The sequence below is a fragment of the Thalia democratica genome, chromosome 2, assembly GCF_965202585.1.
Source record: "Thalia democratica chromosome 2, ktThaDemo2.hap1.1, whole genome shotgun sequence".
Taxonomy (NCBI): domain Eukaryota; kingdom Metazoa; phylum Chordata; class Thaliacea; order Salpida; family Salpidae; genus Thalia; species Thalia democratica.
The window spans coordinates 36,955,203-36,972,979 of NC_139166.1; the positions used below are offsets into that span (position 1 = coordinate 36,955,203).

The window sequence follows — 17,777 nt, forward strand, 5'->3', positions numbered from 1 at the left end:
GTGACTCATTGGGTCAAAAGCTGTGTGGTATGTCAAGCGACCAAAGTCACAAGATATAATCGTCCAAAAATTGTTTTTTTTCCAGACAATACGGAACGATTCCAGTTCGTTCACATAGACCTTGTCGGTCTTTTAAATGAGTCATCTTGTAATAATAAGTATATTTTAACAGCCAAAGACCGAGCCACAGGGTTTATTGTGACTATGCCGATCACAGATAAGAAAGCTTTGACTTTCAGGAATGCTTTTTTTCAATGCTGGGTTGGTCCATTTGGGTTCCCTCAAGTAGTTGTTTCTGATAACGGTCGTGAATTTGTTAACACCGCGTTAACCGAAGCGTTCGAGCAGTTAGAGATAGATCATTGTTTGGTATCCCCTTACAGCCCTCAATCTAACGGTTTCATTGAAAGGCAACATAAGACTATCAATGTTGCACTTCGCGCGTTATCTGATAAGACAAATTGGGCTTTGAATTTGCCTCTGATAACGGCAGCTTTAAACAATACCTTCGTTAAAGGTTCACCTTATACCCCAGCTCAATATGCTCTCGGGACGGCCCAAAATCTCTCGGGGAGAGTAATGTTTGACAAAATTTAGGGTACTGACGTTATCACCACAGCCAACACTCTAGAAACTAAAGTATTTTTAAATATGATGGCTAAAAGTGGTAGGCACTTTAAGCGCCACAATAATAAATCATACTATGAACCAGGGATTTTCGAATGCGAATGGGTTTGGCTTCGGAGACAAAATAAGCACACTCTTAATAAACTTAGCACACTCTACCATGGTTCATATAAAGTGCTTTCTTGTTCAAAGCAAAGTATGATTATTCAAAAGAATTCTGAGTTGGTAAAGGTAATTCTGGGTTGGATAAGGAACGTAAAAGCTTATGTTCCCAGAGTTACGACTTGTGAGGAAACTGAAACGTACAACTTAAGGGAACGAAAAGTCCCCATAAGTTATGCCGAAGCATCTAGCTCGGATGAATTCTAAGTGTTTATTCGGCGTAAGTATTTTTTTTGATATTTTTAAGCGTTTGTGTATATTTAAGAGTAGTGAATCAAAAACAACTGGTTATAGTTTTATTTCTTTCTTTATTGCTTCTGGTAACTATTTTTTTTCATTCTATTAGTAGTTGTTTAATTTTTTTTAATAGTAATTGCAATTAAAATAATTTTTTTTAATAAAATACCTGTACAAATTTGATATAAGTTTTTCTCTCTTTTTTTTTTCATATCTTCAAAAGTAGTTTAATTTCTAATTTGGTATTTAAAAAAAAAGAAATAAAAAACTGTCATGTCATGGACTCGTGACATTTGTGAGATCACCAGCAGTGTCTAGAGAAGTGTGACGAGTTGCAGGCGGACCACCTGTTTTAGCTGCAAGAGAAGCAGTTAATGAGTTACGTCAGTAGGAGTTAAGCGAACCAGTATGTATATTTTTTTTTCCTGTCTACTCTTGGCCAGGCTTATCATTGAAGCCAGGCCAAGAACGCCAAAAAAGGGCAAACAAAGAAAGGAAAATGTGCTGAAATCGCTAATTGTCACTGCTTTGTGATAATAGTAAATAAGTTTACAAATTAAGTAGTTGTAACACTGCGAAGTTTAAATTTGTTATAGCACGATGACGTTTGCTTAACGACCAATTTTTAATACAAAATGCTATTGTTTTTGTAGCAACAGTCAGTTACTGATGAGCTCTGATGAATGACACATCACTTTTTATCACTTTGAATTGAATCTTTGAGTGGAATTCAGTTAAGCGTTTGAACTTTTATAAATTTGTTGCTTTAAAAGAAAGTACCAAATTATAGATTAAACTTTGTTGCTTATTAAAGAAAGTACCAAATTATTAAATTATTCTTTAGCTTTTTTAACTTTTTGTACAATTTCATTTGATTTAATACGTTAATTTTAAATAACATTTGTTATTAAATATTGTATATTAAACTTTGCTGTGTAACTTATAACCAGTTGTTTGTAATTTAAGTTATTGTTTAAGTGGTTACTATACTAATAGAAATGATTAAGACTAAGAAGGGCTTAAGACAAAAAATAAGTTAACGGGTCTTGCAGATACTGAGCCATCAGTATCTGCTGACTTCAACAAAAATAATTAATTATTTTTCTTTGATATGTTTATGTCCGAAACTTTTGATACAACTGAATATATCTCAAAAGTTGATAATAAAGGCTAATTTTAATTTTTACTTTGCTTTAGACTTTTTATGTTAATAGTATTATAGATTAGTTATTGTTAAAGTTTAGAAGTCTAAGTTGGAAGTGTATATATAATTTCACTTTTATGGTAGTATTTTTTAGTTATGTAATAATCATGAAATTATTTAAAAAAAAATTAAGTTTTTTAACCTAAAATTTGTTTTAAGCTTATTTACCTAATTTGATTAAAAATACACCTGTACACTAAAGTAAAAGATATAGTCTAATAGAAGTTTAATATGACACTTAAGGTTTTATTGACACTAATTTGGTGTAAACTTTTTATACTCATACCAGAAATTAGGAAATAGCAAGGTAGCAAAAATGATTGAAATCAAGGAGTTCAAAAAAGGTATACATCAACTTGAATGGGAAAAGAAAATGATGATTATGCAAATGGAAGATCTTCAAACTCGATCTAAATACATACAACTGCTTAAACTAACAAAAAATTTACAAGATGTAAGTTTAATTTTTTTTATCGAAGAAAGCGGATTTTTATTGTTTAAATTGGTATAATTTTGAAGGTTTGTTTTTAATATATACTTTAGAGGTCCAACATTTGATGTTGCATAAACTAACATTGACCTGTGTTTAAAATTTAAAAGCATATACTATAATAAACTTTTTATATAAAATTTTTTAAATTCGCTTTTGAATAGTGATCTACTGAATCCAAGATTCGGACTCGGATTCGGCCGAATCCAGCCTTTTCGGATTCGAATTCGCATCCGGCCGAATCCTAATTTCAAAATAAGACTCGGATTTGGATCCGGCCGAATCCTAAGTTTCAAAATAAGACTCGGACTCGGATCCGGTAGACCGCTTTAAAAATTTTAAATTTTTCTCAGTTGTTTGTCAAAAGTTACATGAAATGTAAAATTAGTTATATTTTCACGCTTGAGTGGATAAAACAGTGCTTTTTCACACTTATAAAAGCGTTCTCATCTTTGATTTAGAGTTTTATAAACATTATAAAAACTATGATAAATTATTTTTTTAGACTCTTAAATAAATTTAAGTACATAGTTAGAGCGTTTAATCTCAGTTTTTTTGATAACCACTCACACTAATCATCATACGTTTAGTTTTTATGTTTGCTCGTGATTATATTTCGGTTCAAATAACATTTCAAATACAAATATCATTTTACTTTTCTCCTACTATATTTAAAAATATACTTGTAGGCAGTGGCGTCGCGTGGTATTTTTTTAGGTGGTGCAGAATTTAAAAAAAAAATCCCTTCCTTAAAACTCTTTTTTTATCTTAAAAAAAGAACTTTTTCTACAACAATTACATTAAATTGCTATTGTAACTTGGGAAATTTTGTTTAAAAATAAAACATTTATTTAAAAAAAAAAATTATTTAAGAAAATAACTTTTTACAGATTTTAAAAATTCAATATATTTTTTTAGATATAGCTGGTCAAAGTCAAAGGCAATAAAAGGTTCCTTATGGGAGGCACAAACTAAAACAGCGCTTAAAAAAATGTTTTACCCCCCCTTTTATGCCCTTAAAATCTACTTTAGAATTATTTGACTGAAATTATTTTATAAAGTTTTAATTTAACTACAACTCATCTTTTATCAATATAAAAAATTCATATTAACTTTTGAGATATGGTAACTCACAGTCAGAGGTACAAAGGAATCCTTATTAATATAATATAAACTCAAACAAGAAATAAATCAAATCACTAAAATCTTATCTTTTTTTTTATAAGTTGGCCTCTAAATCTTTAGATGTTTCTTTTATAAAAAAAACAAATTGCTGAAATAGATATTTGAAACACTAAGAAAAAAAAAGTTATAACAAAAGTTTTTTTTTGTATATATAAAAATATATATTGATACTTAAAAATTTAAAATTTCTCTTCAACAAAAGTAAACAAATTTTAAAAAACTTAGGATGAAAAAGTTTGATAAAAATTGCTTTAAGAATGATGGAGAATATAGGTTTTCAGTAAAATTGTATTCTTTTGCTGTTTTGATTTGCTCCTTGTATAATAAATCATTGTACTCTCTGGCTTTGACCGGTTGTAACTAAAAGTTTAATTGGAAATTTCAAGTTTATTAAAGAGTAACTATTAGCTTTTTGAAAAAGTTAAAATAACAACAACATGTAAAAAATGCCTATAAACCTTCCCCCTCTTACCCCTCACTATTTTGCACTTATTTTTTTACAAACATTAAGATTTTTATTAACTTTTTTTCTAATTTTAATGTTTTTTTTTGGAGGGTTAAAATCAATAGTTTAAAAGGGTATCTTTTCTTTATTTAATTTTAATATGTTTTTCATTTTGATGACAGTATTTTTCTCAGGAGCTCAATTTTTTTAAGTTTAGTTGGTGAGGCTGTTGAACTTTTAAAGAATTTTAAAGATATTTTATAAATAAGTAACCCTTATAGCAGTAAAAAATTGGTTAGTTAGTTTTCATGTGGCCATAGGGGTAAAACACTTATTTTTTAATTTTAGATAAGCTTGTTATTTTCAGAGTAAAAAACTAAAAATGCTTTAGTCAGCCTGAGTATTTTTATAATTTGGTCTGTTTTAATTTATCTTGGGTCATCTTGAGTTTTTAACATTTCTAAGTTATCCTGATTATGAGGCAAGGCAACCATGTATCAACAATTTTATCTAAAACGTTTGCTTTGTTTATGAAAAAATTAAACCAAAAGTCATATAAAATAGACTAAATTTTCCTAAAATGTTAAACTACTCTAAGTAATCAAAGTTTCTAAGTTAAGGCTACTTACTTTATTTAAATATGTGACTGTTTCAATAATACTAGTTTTCATTTAATATAAATCTAAATTATTTTTCTAATGAACTAGAAGTTAATAATAAACTTCTTCTTTTTAGTTTCAGAACTTAAACTTTACATTAAAATATAATTTAATTAAATATTTTATTAATTTTATGATAACAATAATCAATTATAATTAAGTTTATGTATGCAGATTAAAATAAAAAATCAAGTTTCTCAGACTTTAGTGATTTAAAGTTCTTATCTTTTTTTTTTCAAAATATTTAATTCATGACAAGTTTTGTTCTTTTATTGTCCAGTTTTAATAGAAGTGATCTGTTAAATTTAAAAAAACCATGTGGGTATATAAACTCAAGTTTAATCCTTTGCAGTAGCTTAGCTTTGTTTTTATTTTATGTTTACAATAGCTTGTAGATGATACTTAAGCATGTCCTGTTTTAGGGAATTTTCAACTTAGTTTACTTACCGCAAGATATTGATTTTGCGGTAATTCTTAAAGAAATTTTGCTATTTTGAGTTCATTTGCGGCAGTCAGCTAAGAGTTTGCGGCAGTGAAGTGGGCAAAATGGTCGTTTTCAAAATTGGAGTTTTAAAAGAGATTTAGTTCTAAAAAATAACGAAAACGCTACAGATACTTTTTTTTTCTTACAAAATTTCAACGTGGTGCAGTTGCGGCAGTGCAACACCCCACGCGACGCCCCTGCTTGTAGGTAATTTGTTTCATTTCATTTTAGTAGTTTTTCCTCAGGTCACCTCAGTTTAGTGAAATCTTATCTGCATAGCTCAGGCCTAACCGGGATTTTTTTCTAAACATCTCTATCAAGGTTATCTTAAAAATTTTATGACATATGTTTTATGGATAAATTTATAGAGATTTTAGTAGGCAGGTATAGTTTACAAGGGTAAGAGTCAAGTATGCACAAAGGGACACTTTTGCACGAAGAAATTTTTGCACGGGTTGAATTTTTTTTTAATTGTTATAAATTTAAATTTTTACTTTACTCAATATTTATTATCACTGTTACCCCTAACCCTTATTCTCAGTCCTAAGCTTTTTTTTTAGTTTTTTGTTAATTTATGCTTTACTTTAAATTTTTTTTCCGTTTTTTTTTTTTACTGTCGTGTGCAAAAGTGTCTTCGTGCATATTTGACCCGTTTCCAGTTTACATAGACCATGTAGCTATTAAAAGTATCTTTTGTTTGGTTAATATGATTTTCAGTCTCTAATTAGATGTTACTGATTATTTATTTAATTGTGTCGTAAATAAATTGTGACAAGGATTAAGGCCATAGGGGGGGGGGGGGGGGGGTCCACTTTGTTTTTTACAACTTGATCTTATTTTGTAGAATTTAATCTGAGCTATCAGACACTTTTAACCGCTTAAAAAATTTAAAGTAACTTTTGAGATATAAGCGATCAAAGAAAGGGCGTTCAATAGGTTCCTTATAGAAGGCGAAAACTAAAAATGCGAAAAAAGACTATTTCACTAAAAATCTATCTCCTCCTTCATTTTTTGAGTAATCTTTCTCAAATTTTTACAGAATGTGTATCATTAAACTTTAAAATAATCTATTGTAGGAATTTTTTTAATTTTGAGTAAAAAAAAATATTGTCAAAAAACTACCCTTTTTTTTAGTTTTTTTTGGATAAAATTTTTATTTTTCAAAATTTCAAAAATTCCAACCTTCAGATTCTTCAAAATATTAAAAGGAACATTTTCTGAAAATTTGAAGTCTCTAGGTCAAAAAATGAAGGAGGAGATAGGTTTTTAGTGAATTTTTAAATTTCCGAGAAAATTGACCCCGAAAAATTTGCGGTCCATACGTTTGTATTGGAAACTTTTTACAAAAAATAAAATATCTCAAAAGTTAAATTATATTTTTGAATTCTATGAAAACAGGCTTGTAGTTTGTATTTAAAGTTTTCATATAAAATCCAAAGTTATTTTTTGTAAAAAAAAAAGTCGGACCCCCCCTATGGCCTTAATAAAATTTATATTTTTTATTTTTTCCACAGATGTTTTTGTGTCAAAACTTTATTCCGACTAACGGCGTTTCACTGCTCTCAAATAAATTTAAGAACAGATCTACGGAGTTTATAAAATATTAATACTCATTAGAAAAAAAAGCATGTATAATTATGTATAATGTTTATGTGAGTAGTAACTAAAAACGAACTTTATGGTTTAAAAACAAAGTTTGGAATAAAAACATAAAAATATAAAAATTGTCTACAAAATTACAAATTTTATAAAAGCATACACTAACCTCAAAAAAGCTCAAAGAATAGACAAGTTTTAAAAAAATGAAAATTAAATTAAGTTGAGCAAAAGTGTTACGTCATAATAAATTTAACAAATTAATTAATAACTTATGCAGCTTAGAAACATGTAGTTTTAAATTTGTAAGTGTTTGTGATTGTATATGAAAATGTTGTGAAATAAATAAGTGCATAAGTAGACAGAGTTATTTAAAGTAGAATCGTCGGTTGTGAGGACAAATATTCGATAAATCTTGCTGCTTGTTCAAAGTTAGGCCTTTGTCTTCTGCTGCAATTACTGCTCTTTCTGTATTGCAAGTTGGGCAAATTCTACTTACTCCTTTTGATGTATGTTTGATCTTTGAAACAGTACTCCACTCCATGTTTAGCCTTTTACCGTACCTGTGAAAAAAGCTCCAGACATAATCCGATAAACGCGTGCTTTGTTTTATATATATATATATTTAAAAGTATGTTTATGGTTAGCATATCTATCTTTGAAAATACCTGCTGTACTTCCGATATAAATTTTATCAGGGCCCTTACTTTTAACTTTATAAATTACATTTTTAATTAAACATTTACCTTTTAATGGGCAGTTATTTTTTTTTATTTTACGGCAATTACAAGTTTTAGGCATATTACTTAACTTATCACTATTAGGCTTAGTTGGTTTTGAATATTTATTTATAGTGTTATTGTTATGCATTTTACTTATACTTTTAGCACAATTATCACTTACTTGTTCTAAGTTTTCCTTTATCATTTTAGCAATACTTTTAGTTATACGTTGATTATTATAATTTATACTATTATTAGTTTTATTGATATGAATATTTTCATTGTCATTACTATTAAAATAATCATTACAGCTTATATATTTTATGTTTAAAGTTTTAATATGTTTTTCATTATTGTTACCATAATTAAAATTACCACTATTAGGATTATCATCATTACCACTGTTATTACCGCTACTATTAAATTTTCTTTTTATTACTGTTGTTATTAATATGATTAGTATAATTAGAAATATTATATATATCCACGTTATTACTAACTTTATTTCTAGAATTATTTTTTTTTATTAGCTTTGATATGTCTATTTTTAAAGTCTGAAATTACTGTTTTGTTGTGCGATTGTATAAAAGTTTTAAAATTACTCATGCAACCAGTGGCGTCGCGTGGTATTTTTCTTAGGTGGTGCAGAAAAAAATATCTTAGTTGCCGGTGATCGATTTTCCCCTATTCTGGTTGTCCCTGCTCAAGTTGCTTTTGCTCTAGTTGCCTCTGCTCGAGTTGCTCCTGCTTGATTTGCCCCTACTTGAGTTGTCCCTGCTCGAGTTGCTTCTGCTCAAATCACCTGTGCTCGAGTTGCCCTGCTTGAGTTGCTCCTGCTCGAGTTGCTCCTGCTTGATTTGTCCCTGCTCGAGTTGCTTCTGCTCGAATCACCTGTGCTCGAGTCGCCCATGGTCTGCTTTGTTTTCATTTTTTGTTTAAAATAGCTTGTGGAATGATACTTAAGCCTGCACTGTTTTAGGCAATTTTCAACTAGCTTACTTACCGCAAAGTATTGATTTTGCACTTCTTGAAGAAATTTTGTTTTTTTGAGTTCATTTGCGGCAGTCAGCTAAGAGTTTGCGGCAGTGTAGTGAGCAAAATGGTCGTTGTTTAAACTGGAGTTTTATAAGAGAATTTCATTTAAAAATTAACGAAAACGTTATTGATACTTAGTTTTTTCTTAATAAAATAAAAGGTGGTGCAATTGCGGCAGTACAACACCCCACGCGACGCCCCTGCATGCAACTATAAGAAACTTTAACTGTCTTTCTATTAAAAATGTTATTATAAAAGTGGCTATCGAGAAAGTGTTTATCAACTAGCTTTAAAAATTCTTTACCTAAGTTTATATCAACTGAAGAGCAATACAGAAGATTATACCACATTATATGTCGGTTACGCGGTTTTTTGCGTTTTTTATCTATCATCTGATTTTTCATATTTTAATTTACATTTAAAACCTCAATTTTTTAATTCAGTTTTGTACGGTTCTTTCAATTCGCTAAACTTTCAGGATTTTTATTTTTACGAGCAACTTCTAAAAAGGAAATTTTTGAAAAAAAAAAATTAAACAAAATAAATCAATTTTTGATTGTTTAAAAAAAAGGAAGAAATTTGAAAACATGTTTACTAAAAGTTGTTCATAATCTATTAAAGCAGGGTCTCCCAATTTTTTTTTCTAATGCCCCCTTCGAAAAATTCACAAGGCAGTGGCCCCCTCCAATATGGCTTCTCAAAATTATGCTGTATTTTTTTTTTTGGATTAAAAACGAATTGGTGCATTCTAATAAGTACAGCGTCACGCCACTGTTACTAAAAGGCTATATTTTAGAATTTCTTAAAATATACTAATGCAAATTGAGTTATTTCAAATCTTTTAGAAAATAATATATTAAACTTTTCAAAACTAATGAAAATCAATTTGTTTAACAAAATTGGTTATAGTAGAAAAAAATTAGAAACAAAATATCATTAAAAACTTGGAAAAAATCTGTCTTGAGATTCTTTAAAATCAGTAAACTGTCCTGAGTCATCCTGAGATTTTCAAAAACTTTAAAATGTCCTGATTTATCCTGAATGTCCTAAGTATTTGGCAACCCTGTAGGTAAAGTGTAAAGTAAAGTAAACAAGTTATAGCAATTCAAAAATATTAAATTTTACCATATTGTTTGTTTAAAAATATGTATATAATTACTTGTCTTAGCTGAAAATATTGCCCAATTTACTGTAAAGAATAAAGTTTCTTTAAATAATAGTTTAAATGAAATTAAACTTTTCTATTCTTTACCAGGTTTCAGTGAGAAAAATTCAAACCTCTTCAAATATTGATAAAATCTTATTATAATATTTTTTCATTAATATTTGAAAAGATAAGAATTTTTTCTCATTGAAACTGGTAATAAATAGAATAGGTTGTTGGCACTTTTATCATCACTTAAAAGTATATAAAAAGTTTATTGTAAGGATTTGAAAATAGAAGAAGATTTAGTAAAAAAGAAAAATGTGAACACTTACAACTAAGGTCAATGGATTGGTGCGGAGAAAAACATTTCGGTCATGAGCCTCACACTTTTTATTTTGTAAACAACTTTTGATCTGTTTCAAAAATTTGAACTTTCTTAAGTTTAGATTGTACAAAAATAAGCTCAAGGCAACATGTGTAAAAAAAGTATATGGTTCATACTAGCCAACAAATAAAAACAGTTAGTCACAGTTTATCAGAAATATCACATAAGAATGATAGTTAAGAAACCCTACTGCTTAATTACAGAGGTAACTAAAAATTATTTTTTTTAAATGTGATTTAATTATAATTGGAAATTAAACTAACTTACACTCATAGCACAAAGCTATATTTATTTATAAAAACTAGACATTTTTATACGCAGTATGCGCTAAAAAACTACAATTTTATAACTTATAGGTGCAACCATAAAAACGAAACTTGCTATATTAATTTAAGTAGGTATCTATATTTGAAAAAAAATGTTGTTTACATTATTAAATTTTGAAAAATTAAGTTTTAAGTTAGGTTATTAATATTAATATAGCAAGTTTCGTTTTTATGGTTGCACCTATAAGTTATAAAATTGTAGTTTTTTAGCGCATACTGCGTATAAAAATGTCTAGTTTTTATAAATAAATATAGCTTTGTGCTATGAGTGTAAGTTAGTTTAATTTCCAATTATAATTAAATCACATTTAAAAAAAATAATTTTTAGTTACCTCTGTAATTAAGCAGTAGGGTTTCTTAACTATCATTCTTATGTGATATTTCTGATAAACTGTGACTAACTGTTTTTATTTGTTGGCTAGTATGAACCATATACTTTTTTTACACATGTTGCCTTAAGCTTATTTTTGTACAATCTAAACTTAAGAAAGTTCAAATTTTTGAAACAGATCAAAAGTTGTTTACAAAATAAAAAGTGTGAGGCTCATGACCGAAATGTTTTTCTCCGCACCAATCCATTGACCTTAGTTGTAAGTGTTCACATTTTTCTTACTAATAAGAACTTACTATTTAAAAATTTTAATGAAAAGTACACTTAAAGGTTAGTCTGATTTGCAGAGTCAACAAATTTTTTTAAAGCCTTTTTTAAAAATTTTTACTCTTATCCCTAACCCACCTTATCCAAGCATATTAAAAATTAATGAAATAATTAAGATTTAATAAGTTAAAATAAAAATAATATGAAAATAACAGAATGACCATTCAGTACAACTAGTTTTAATCAAACATTATTTTGTAAAAAATGAAGTATAAAGATATAAAAATATACTTAATTACGAGAAGTACAATTATATACGAGTCTGCCTGGTTGGCATGATGATTAAAAAAGAAGTTGCAGTTTTGATAAACAAATAAAGTATCTCTCTATACAAGATTAATGTTCTTATATTTCACATTACGTTATAAAATTGAACTATTTGAAATTAAAATACTAATCAGATGAATTAACTATATTTTTAACAAAATTTTTAGACTTTACATTTCTGATTTTAATTGGAAGATTAGATATTTTAGTTGATTTTCACTGTAAACATTGACTGTAAATAAAGTAGGCAAAAATTTGAACTTTACATTATAATATCTGACCTAAACACTAGAATTATTTCTAGATTTTACTTATGCAAAGTGCATTTTTAATCTAAACCCAGGGCCGAAAGTCACAGTTGTAAATTTGCTGTTGCAAAAACTTACGTAATTTTTAAAGACTGTCAAAAAAATTTTAAGGCTCCCTTATGGCCCCTTGACTAGTTATGGCCCCCCTTTGGCCCCTTTACGGCTTATGGCCCCCAAGGGGGCCACTTGACCAACTTTGGGAAGTTAGTCCTTTAAAGGTTAGTCCAAAAAGTTTTAAAACGGTTGCTGAAAAACTGAAGAAAAGATAGATTTGTATTTTTAGATTTTAAATTACTCTAGTTTAGCCCTTCCAAAAGGAACCCATGGAACTCTCTAACATAGATCGCTTTTATCTCAAAAGCTACTTTAAATAAATAATAAACGTTAAAAAAACTAATAGCTTAATTTCTTGGATAAAATGTAGTACTATATTTTCAAAAAGTGATTTCCTTTCTATGCCCTTAAAGTTTTATTTTCTGTTTTACAGCTACACATACTTTTTAGGTATGAAAATTTTAACAACTTTAAACTTATAAATTTGTCGTAGAAGTAAGCCGTTTTTGTTTTTCACAAGGTTGTTAATAACTTTCTAATTAATTTTTATAGCCTTATAACGAAATCATCTTTATGTTTTTGAGTTTTAAGTCATTATTAAGCATATTTATAATGATATTTAATAATACTCTTTATCTATATATTTTGTAAAGTTAGCAAAAAATAAAAAAAGTCAATACACTAAATTGAAGTACGTAAAATGTTTGTGAAATTACGATTATGAAAGAGTGTATGAAATGTTAAAAATAAATAAAATAAAACATGGATACTTTTTATAATTAACTAATTTTACAATATTTAGTTTCTCCAAGAAGATGATTATACTGGAAAACAGCACGAGTATCTTCAATCTCTTGAAGTCACGTATGATTATAATGAAAAAGAGAAACAAAAAAGATTGAGATTCTTACAAGAAGCTGCTGAAGAGCTAAACAAAACAATTAGATGCAAAAACAACGAAAATTTGGAACTTGATAAAGTAGTAAACGAGCTAATCGTTCAAGTTTCTGAACGTCAAAATATCAATTCAACAAACGGTTATCATTTATTACTTAGCAATATTATAAATCATTATTTTCAATCTAAAAATGTGAAAAAACTGGAAGTACTTTTCAATCGATTTTGATCTTTTAATTAAAAGTATCAATGTGCACTAGAATTTTTGCATTATTTTTTATGCATAACAAGTTATTAGATAGTAAACTAATTTTAATATTTTTTGAAGGAATTTATTTGGTAGTTATCTAAATACTAATACTTAAAATTGTTAAGACTAAATAATATACATACAATAGTGTTGTTACGCACCGACTTAATAAACTTTCTTCAAAAATTTGCACACATTGTTTTGAATTAGTTACACACTGGGCTAGTTTAAAAAGTAGGTGATGATTTTAGTAATAGTTATAAACTTTTTTAAATAAAATTATTCTCCTGGCTAGTTTGTAGTGCTTTTTGTTAAAGTATTTTAAATAGTTGTTTTTAGATATCGTTGTGGCCATAAAATCCTTTAAAAAGTAGCATAGAGCACATTTTTAAACAAACCACGAATTAGTTTGGTTTATCTTTCATAGGTGGCCATACAAATCCAAAAAACCTTTAAAAAGTAGCATAGAGCATATTTTTAAGACAAATCACGAATTAGTTTGGTACATATTTCATCGGTGGCCGTACAAGATCAAAAACTCTTTAAAAAGTAGCGTAGAGTTCATTTTTAAAACAAACCACGATTTAATTTGGTACATTCTTCATATACGGCCATTTGAAATTGAAAAAATTGTTCAAGTTACTGTAAGCTTTAGTCATAAAATAAACCACGGTGAAAACTCAGGTAATTTTTTAAAATCAATTTACCACCGCTGGAAGTTTAATTGAAGATATTGTTGAAATTTTGCTGTCAATTAAGTATCCTAACTAAAGATAGGAGGCACCAAAAGATAATTGTTGTTTATATTTGATTATAACAGACAATTAGTCTAAAAAATATTTTGGCAACAAAATAGTTGAACAACAAATCGAGTCGTAAGAAATTAGAATTGTGTTTTACAGTTATCAAACTTTAACTTCTACTTTATGACTTAATTTACAGACTCGATTTCAGTCATATAAGTAGTATAAGTTATTTACAATCTTATAAACCTACTTTCATTAAACAGTAGTTTAAGTTTAATTGACACTTATAAACCTACTTTATTAATTAGCTAAGTCAGTCAATACATTAGCTCAAGAATTAACCTTAGGATTTATAAATATTAGCGCGTTATAGTCAGTAACCGCCAGGCCCGCGTTACATATATAACCAACCACAAATCCTAATTGGTTTAGGATATAATGCAATAAAGTGTAATATAAACTATCTTTAACTAACTAATAAATAGTTTGTTCCTACAGTCATTTAATACTTAAAAAAAAACTTAAAAAACGAGGTGCAATATTTCCGAGAAAGTTTGTGACCTTTGCTAATCAAGTTGTTAAGCAAAATAAAAAAGATAGATTTTAAATTGGTCAAAATTAAAATGATTGAGTTTAATTTTTTCAAGCTTAATATGATCGAGTTTGATATGATAAAGTTTAAAATCTAATCTAGTTTAAGATTATCGCGATTTAAAAATGATAATAAGCCATTTATGTACATTGCTATAACTTTAAAACAATATTATGACAAGTTATTTAAATATATTGATTGAAAAAAATAATACAGGTTGCAATGAAATAAGATATATTTGAAATAGCAATAAAGTAGTTATAACCCTCTACTCTTGATGATGATTATGTTATGTTAGTCTGCTCTGGGTTTATATTTGATATGTGATAACCAGCGTCCATACCCTTTTCAGCGTCAGTAACCTCAAGCGGTCGTATACTGACACAGGTTTGGATTTCTTGCTGCTAGTGCTCATCGCTTGGCTGAACCGATGACTAAACCGGTGGACTAAACCGGTGGCTAAACCGGTGACTAAACCGTAGTTGATTTTAAATGAAATAAACCGTAATATACCGAGGTTAAGATCTCAGTTACGGTGTCAACTAAACCGTAATCTAATATAATCTAGCCTATAAATAAATGCTAGATATATAAGTTAAGCTTAACTAGTTTAAATTCTAATTAGTAAACAAGTACGAATTAACACTCAATGTTTATTGTACAATGTATGTAAAAACCTACGACCTTAGAAAAGAAACTAAGCGACCCCAAAAATGAAAATTAAGTAGATTACTAAGAAAATGAATCAATGCCCAATAACAATATAATGCTAAGTAAACGACTAAAAAGTACGTCTTAAAAATAATCAAAAGTAGTGCTCGAAAACTAAACACATATACCTACCCCTATAAAAACACATTAACGTCAACGCAACTGCGCTACGACTACTACGACTCGACAACGATTATGACAACTGACCACTAACCACGCTTGGTCTCTCTCGCGGTGATTTTTATACCGTTTTCGCGTTTTTTGCGTTTTCTATACTCTCTTCAGAGCGATATGTGGAGATATCGTTACATAGTTTTTACTAAAAAGGGACAAGAAAACTAGTACTTTAAAAAAGCTGGAAAAATCAGAGAACATAAAAGAAAATTAGAAAACCTAGAAGAAGTTTTTTTTAAAACAGTTGCAACCCCTGATAGATAAACAATAACATATATTTTTGCTGCAAAGTTTTATTTTAATAACTGAAATAAAAAAATCAAAGAAAACATCGGCCAAAGTCTATCAGGCCAATGCCTGGACTTACGTGTGCCGTGAGACAAGCTTAAGTTAACATAATTATTAAACTAAGTGATAAAATCAGTTACTAAATTTTTAAGTAAAGAATGACCCTAAAAGTTAAAACAAGTAAAATTAAGTACATTTTTAAAAACCGTTAAAAAATCGTTTTGTTCGGTTAAATGATTGTTTATAATTTAAAATTTCATTTAAGCGAGTAGTAAAGAAGTGTTAAATTAAAATGGTAAGGAATATGAAGAAAAATTAATAAAAATATTACTTAATTAAAAAAATAATTAAAAGTTTAATTTTTTTTTATACACACTCTTGCAAAAAAATGTTCATTATTTCTAATTTCCTTAAATTTCTATAACTAAATTTAAGCTTTTTATAAAAACTCTGATTTTAAGTTGTAGGGTCAAAAAGTTATTCACCGTTTTATGACAATACCTTATTTCACTGGTTCATTGATACGCCGACCATGTTGTTCTATTGTGTACCTAGTAAATAGATTCTTTCAATTACTGGTATAATATGATTCGCTGATCTTGCAACAACTTAAACGTAATTTCTTTAGGAAAAAGTTTGAGTTCAACCACAGGTCAAGCTTATTAGTATAGTAAAGTAAAAAAAACTGATCTCAAAATTTGAAGAAGTAAAATGAATGACCACAAAAAATTTTAACAACTAAATTAATTTATTTTGGTTGATAATTTTTACTTAATCCACTTTTTAAATACAGTTTAAATAAACAACAAAGTAAAGTTTAAAAAATGAATTGAAAATGAAGCTTTTTAGTATATTAAGACCTTAATAATATCAATGTTTTATTTATAATAACTTAATATAAACATTTTAAAAAGAACTCTGGTTTATTAAGAATTAAGAAAATATAAAGCTATGCTGTTTATTTTGAAATAGATTGCACCAAAGTTTATTTTGAAATATTATTACAGTTGAACTCCAAGACACATCAATTGGTACAAACAAGAGAATGAAGATTATTGCTCAAAGAAGGAGACTTATCGACATGGCAAAAGCTCAAGCACAAGAAATTGCAGTGCTTCGTGCAGAAGTTGAAAGACTGCGCATGAAAACTTTTCCTGCCCTTGTTCAACTTGATTGATGCTAAAACCTTCTTTTTTTTTTTTGATTGGTTTAGCTGAGTGGTTTGTTTTTATAACACTTTTTACTAGTTTTATATCTTTAATAAAAAATCCTTATTCGTTTTACGTCAATTAGTGTGTTTTGCTTTCTATTAAAAGTTCGTAAGGATAAGTTTTTGTGTTACATAAGCTTTGTAAAAAGCAAGCTACTTAAATACAAGCATAGTAAACATTATTTTCTAATTATAAACCAATTATTTAAAAATGCACTGTTTCAAACACTGTTTTAAATGATACAGGTTATAGGTAGTACTTTGTTAAATAAAAACAGTGGTTATGTTTTAAAAAAGTTAATTTGTTTGATGTAAATTCTACTATACTAGATATTTTATTTTTAGTGTTAGTTTTGATCAAGTTGGGAAAGTTTTTAATAACATTTTTAAGATATATTGAACATACTTTCGAAATATGCAACAGTATTTAATTAGTGATCTTTTGGTACCACAAAATTAGGATTCTCTTACTTTCATTCGGTAAGATCCGGATCCAGCTAGTTTAAAGTTTTCAAAACTTTTAGTGTGTTAAACTACACTTAGAATTTTTTAAAGTCTTTTATTATAATTAAATTTGTCATAGGGCGGGAAACTTTTTTAGTTGATATACAAGATTTACAGTTAAATCTTTTTGCGGGTCGAACACATTTTAAAACAAAACTTGGAGTGTTAGTTGTTTTGCACAAGTTGTATTGAGTTAAAAAATCTTCGCACGCCAGAGGTTTCTATTTGGCAGGCCAGTTCCAGCTAATGGACCATACTTTTTTCCCATCCCTAACCAATGAGCATGCACTGCCTACTAATTTAGATAAACAACTTCTAGTTTATTAACAATAAAGTAAATACATACATTTTGCCAACTTGTACTTCAAAGTATATTGATAATTTGCTATTACGTTAATATTGTTAATAATTTAT

At 28.0% G+C, this 17,777-nt stretch overlaps 1 protein-coding gene across 4 annotated transcripts in view; it reads left to right on the forward strand.

The window, feature by feature from the left end:
• Positions 1–17,095, forward strand: part of LOC145849636 (cilia- and flagella-associated protein 43-like) — an 86,514-nt gene extending 69,419 nt beyond the window's left edge. For 3 of the 4 annotated variants that reach the window (XM_082954629.1, XM_082954630.1, XM_082954632.1), the window contains 3 exons: positions 2,520–2,684; positions 12,794–13,028; positions 16,657–17,095. In XM_082954629.1, coding sequence (XP_082810755.1) covers positions 2,520–2,684; positions 12,794–13,028; positions 16,657–16,826 — 570 coding nt within the window. In that variant the 3' untranslated portion in view covers positions 16,827–17,095. Of the gene's footprint in view, positions 1–2,519; positions 2,685–12,793; positions 13,029–16,656 lie in introns of those variants that run through there. The other variant, XM_082954633.1, reaches the window with a different exon arrangement.
• Positions 17,096–17,777: the final 682 nt, after the last annotated feature.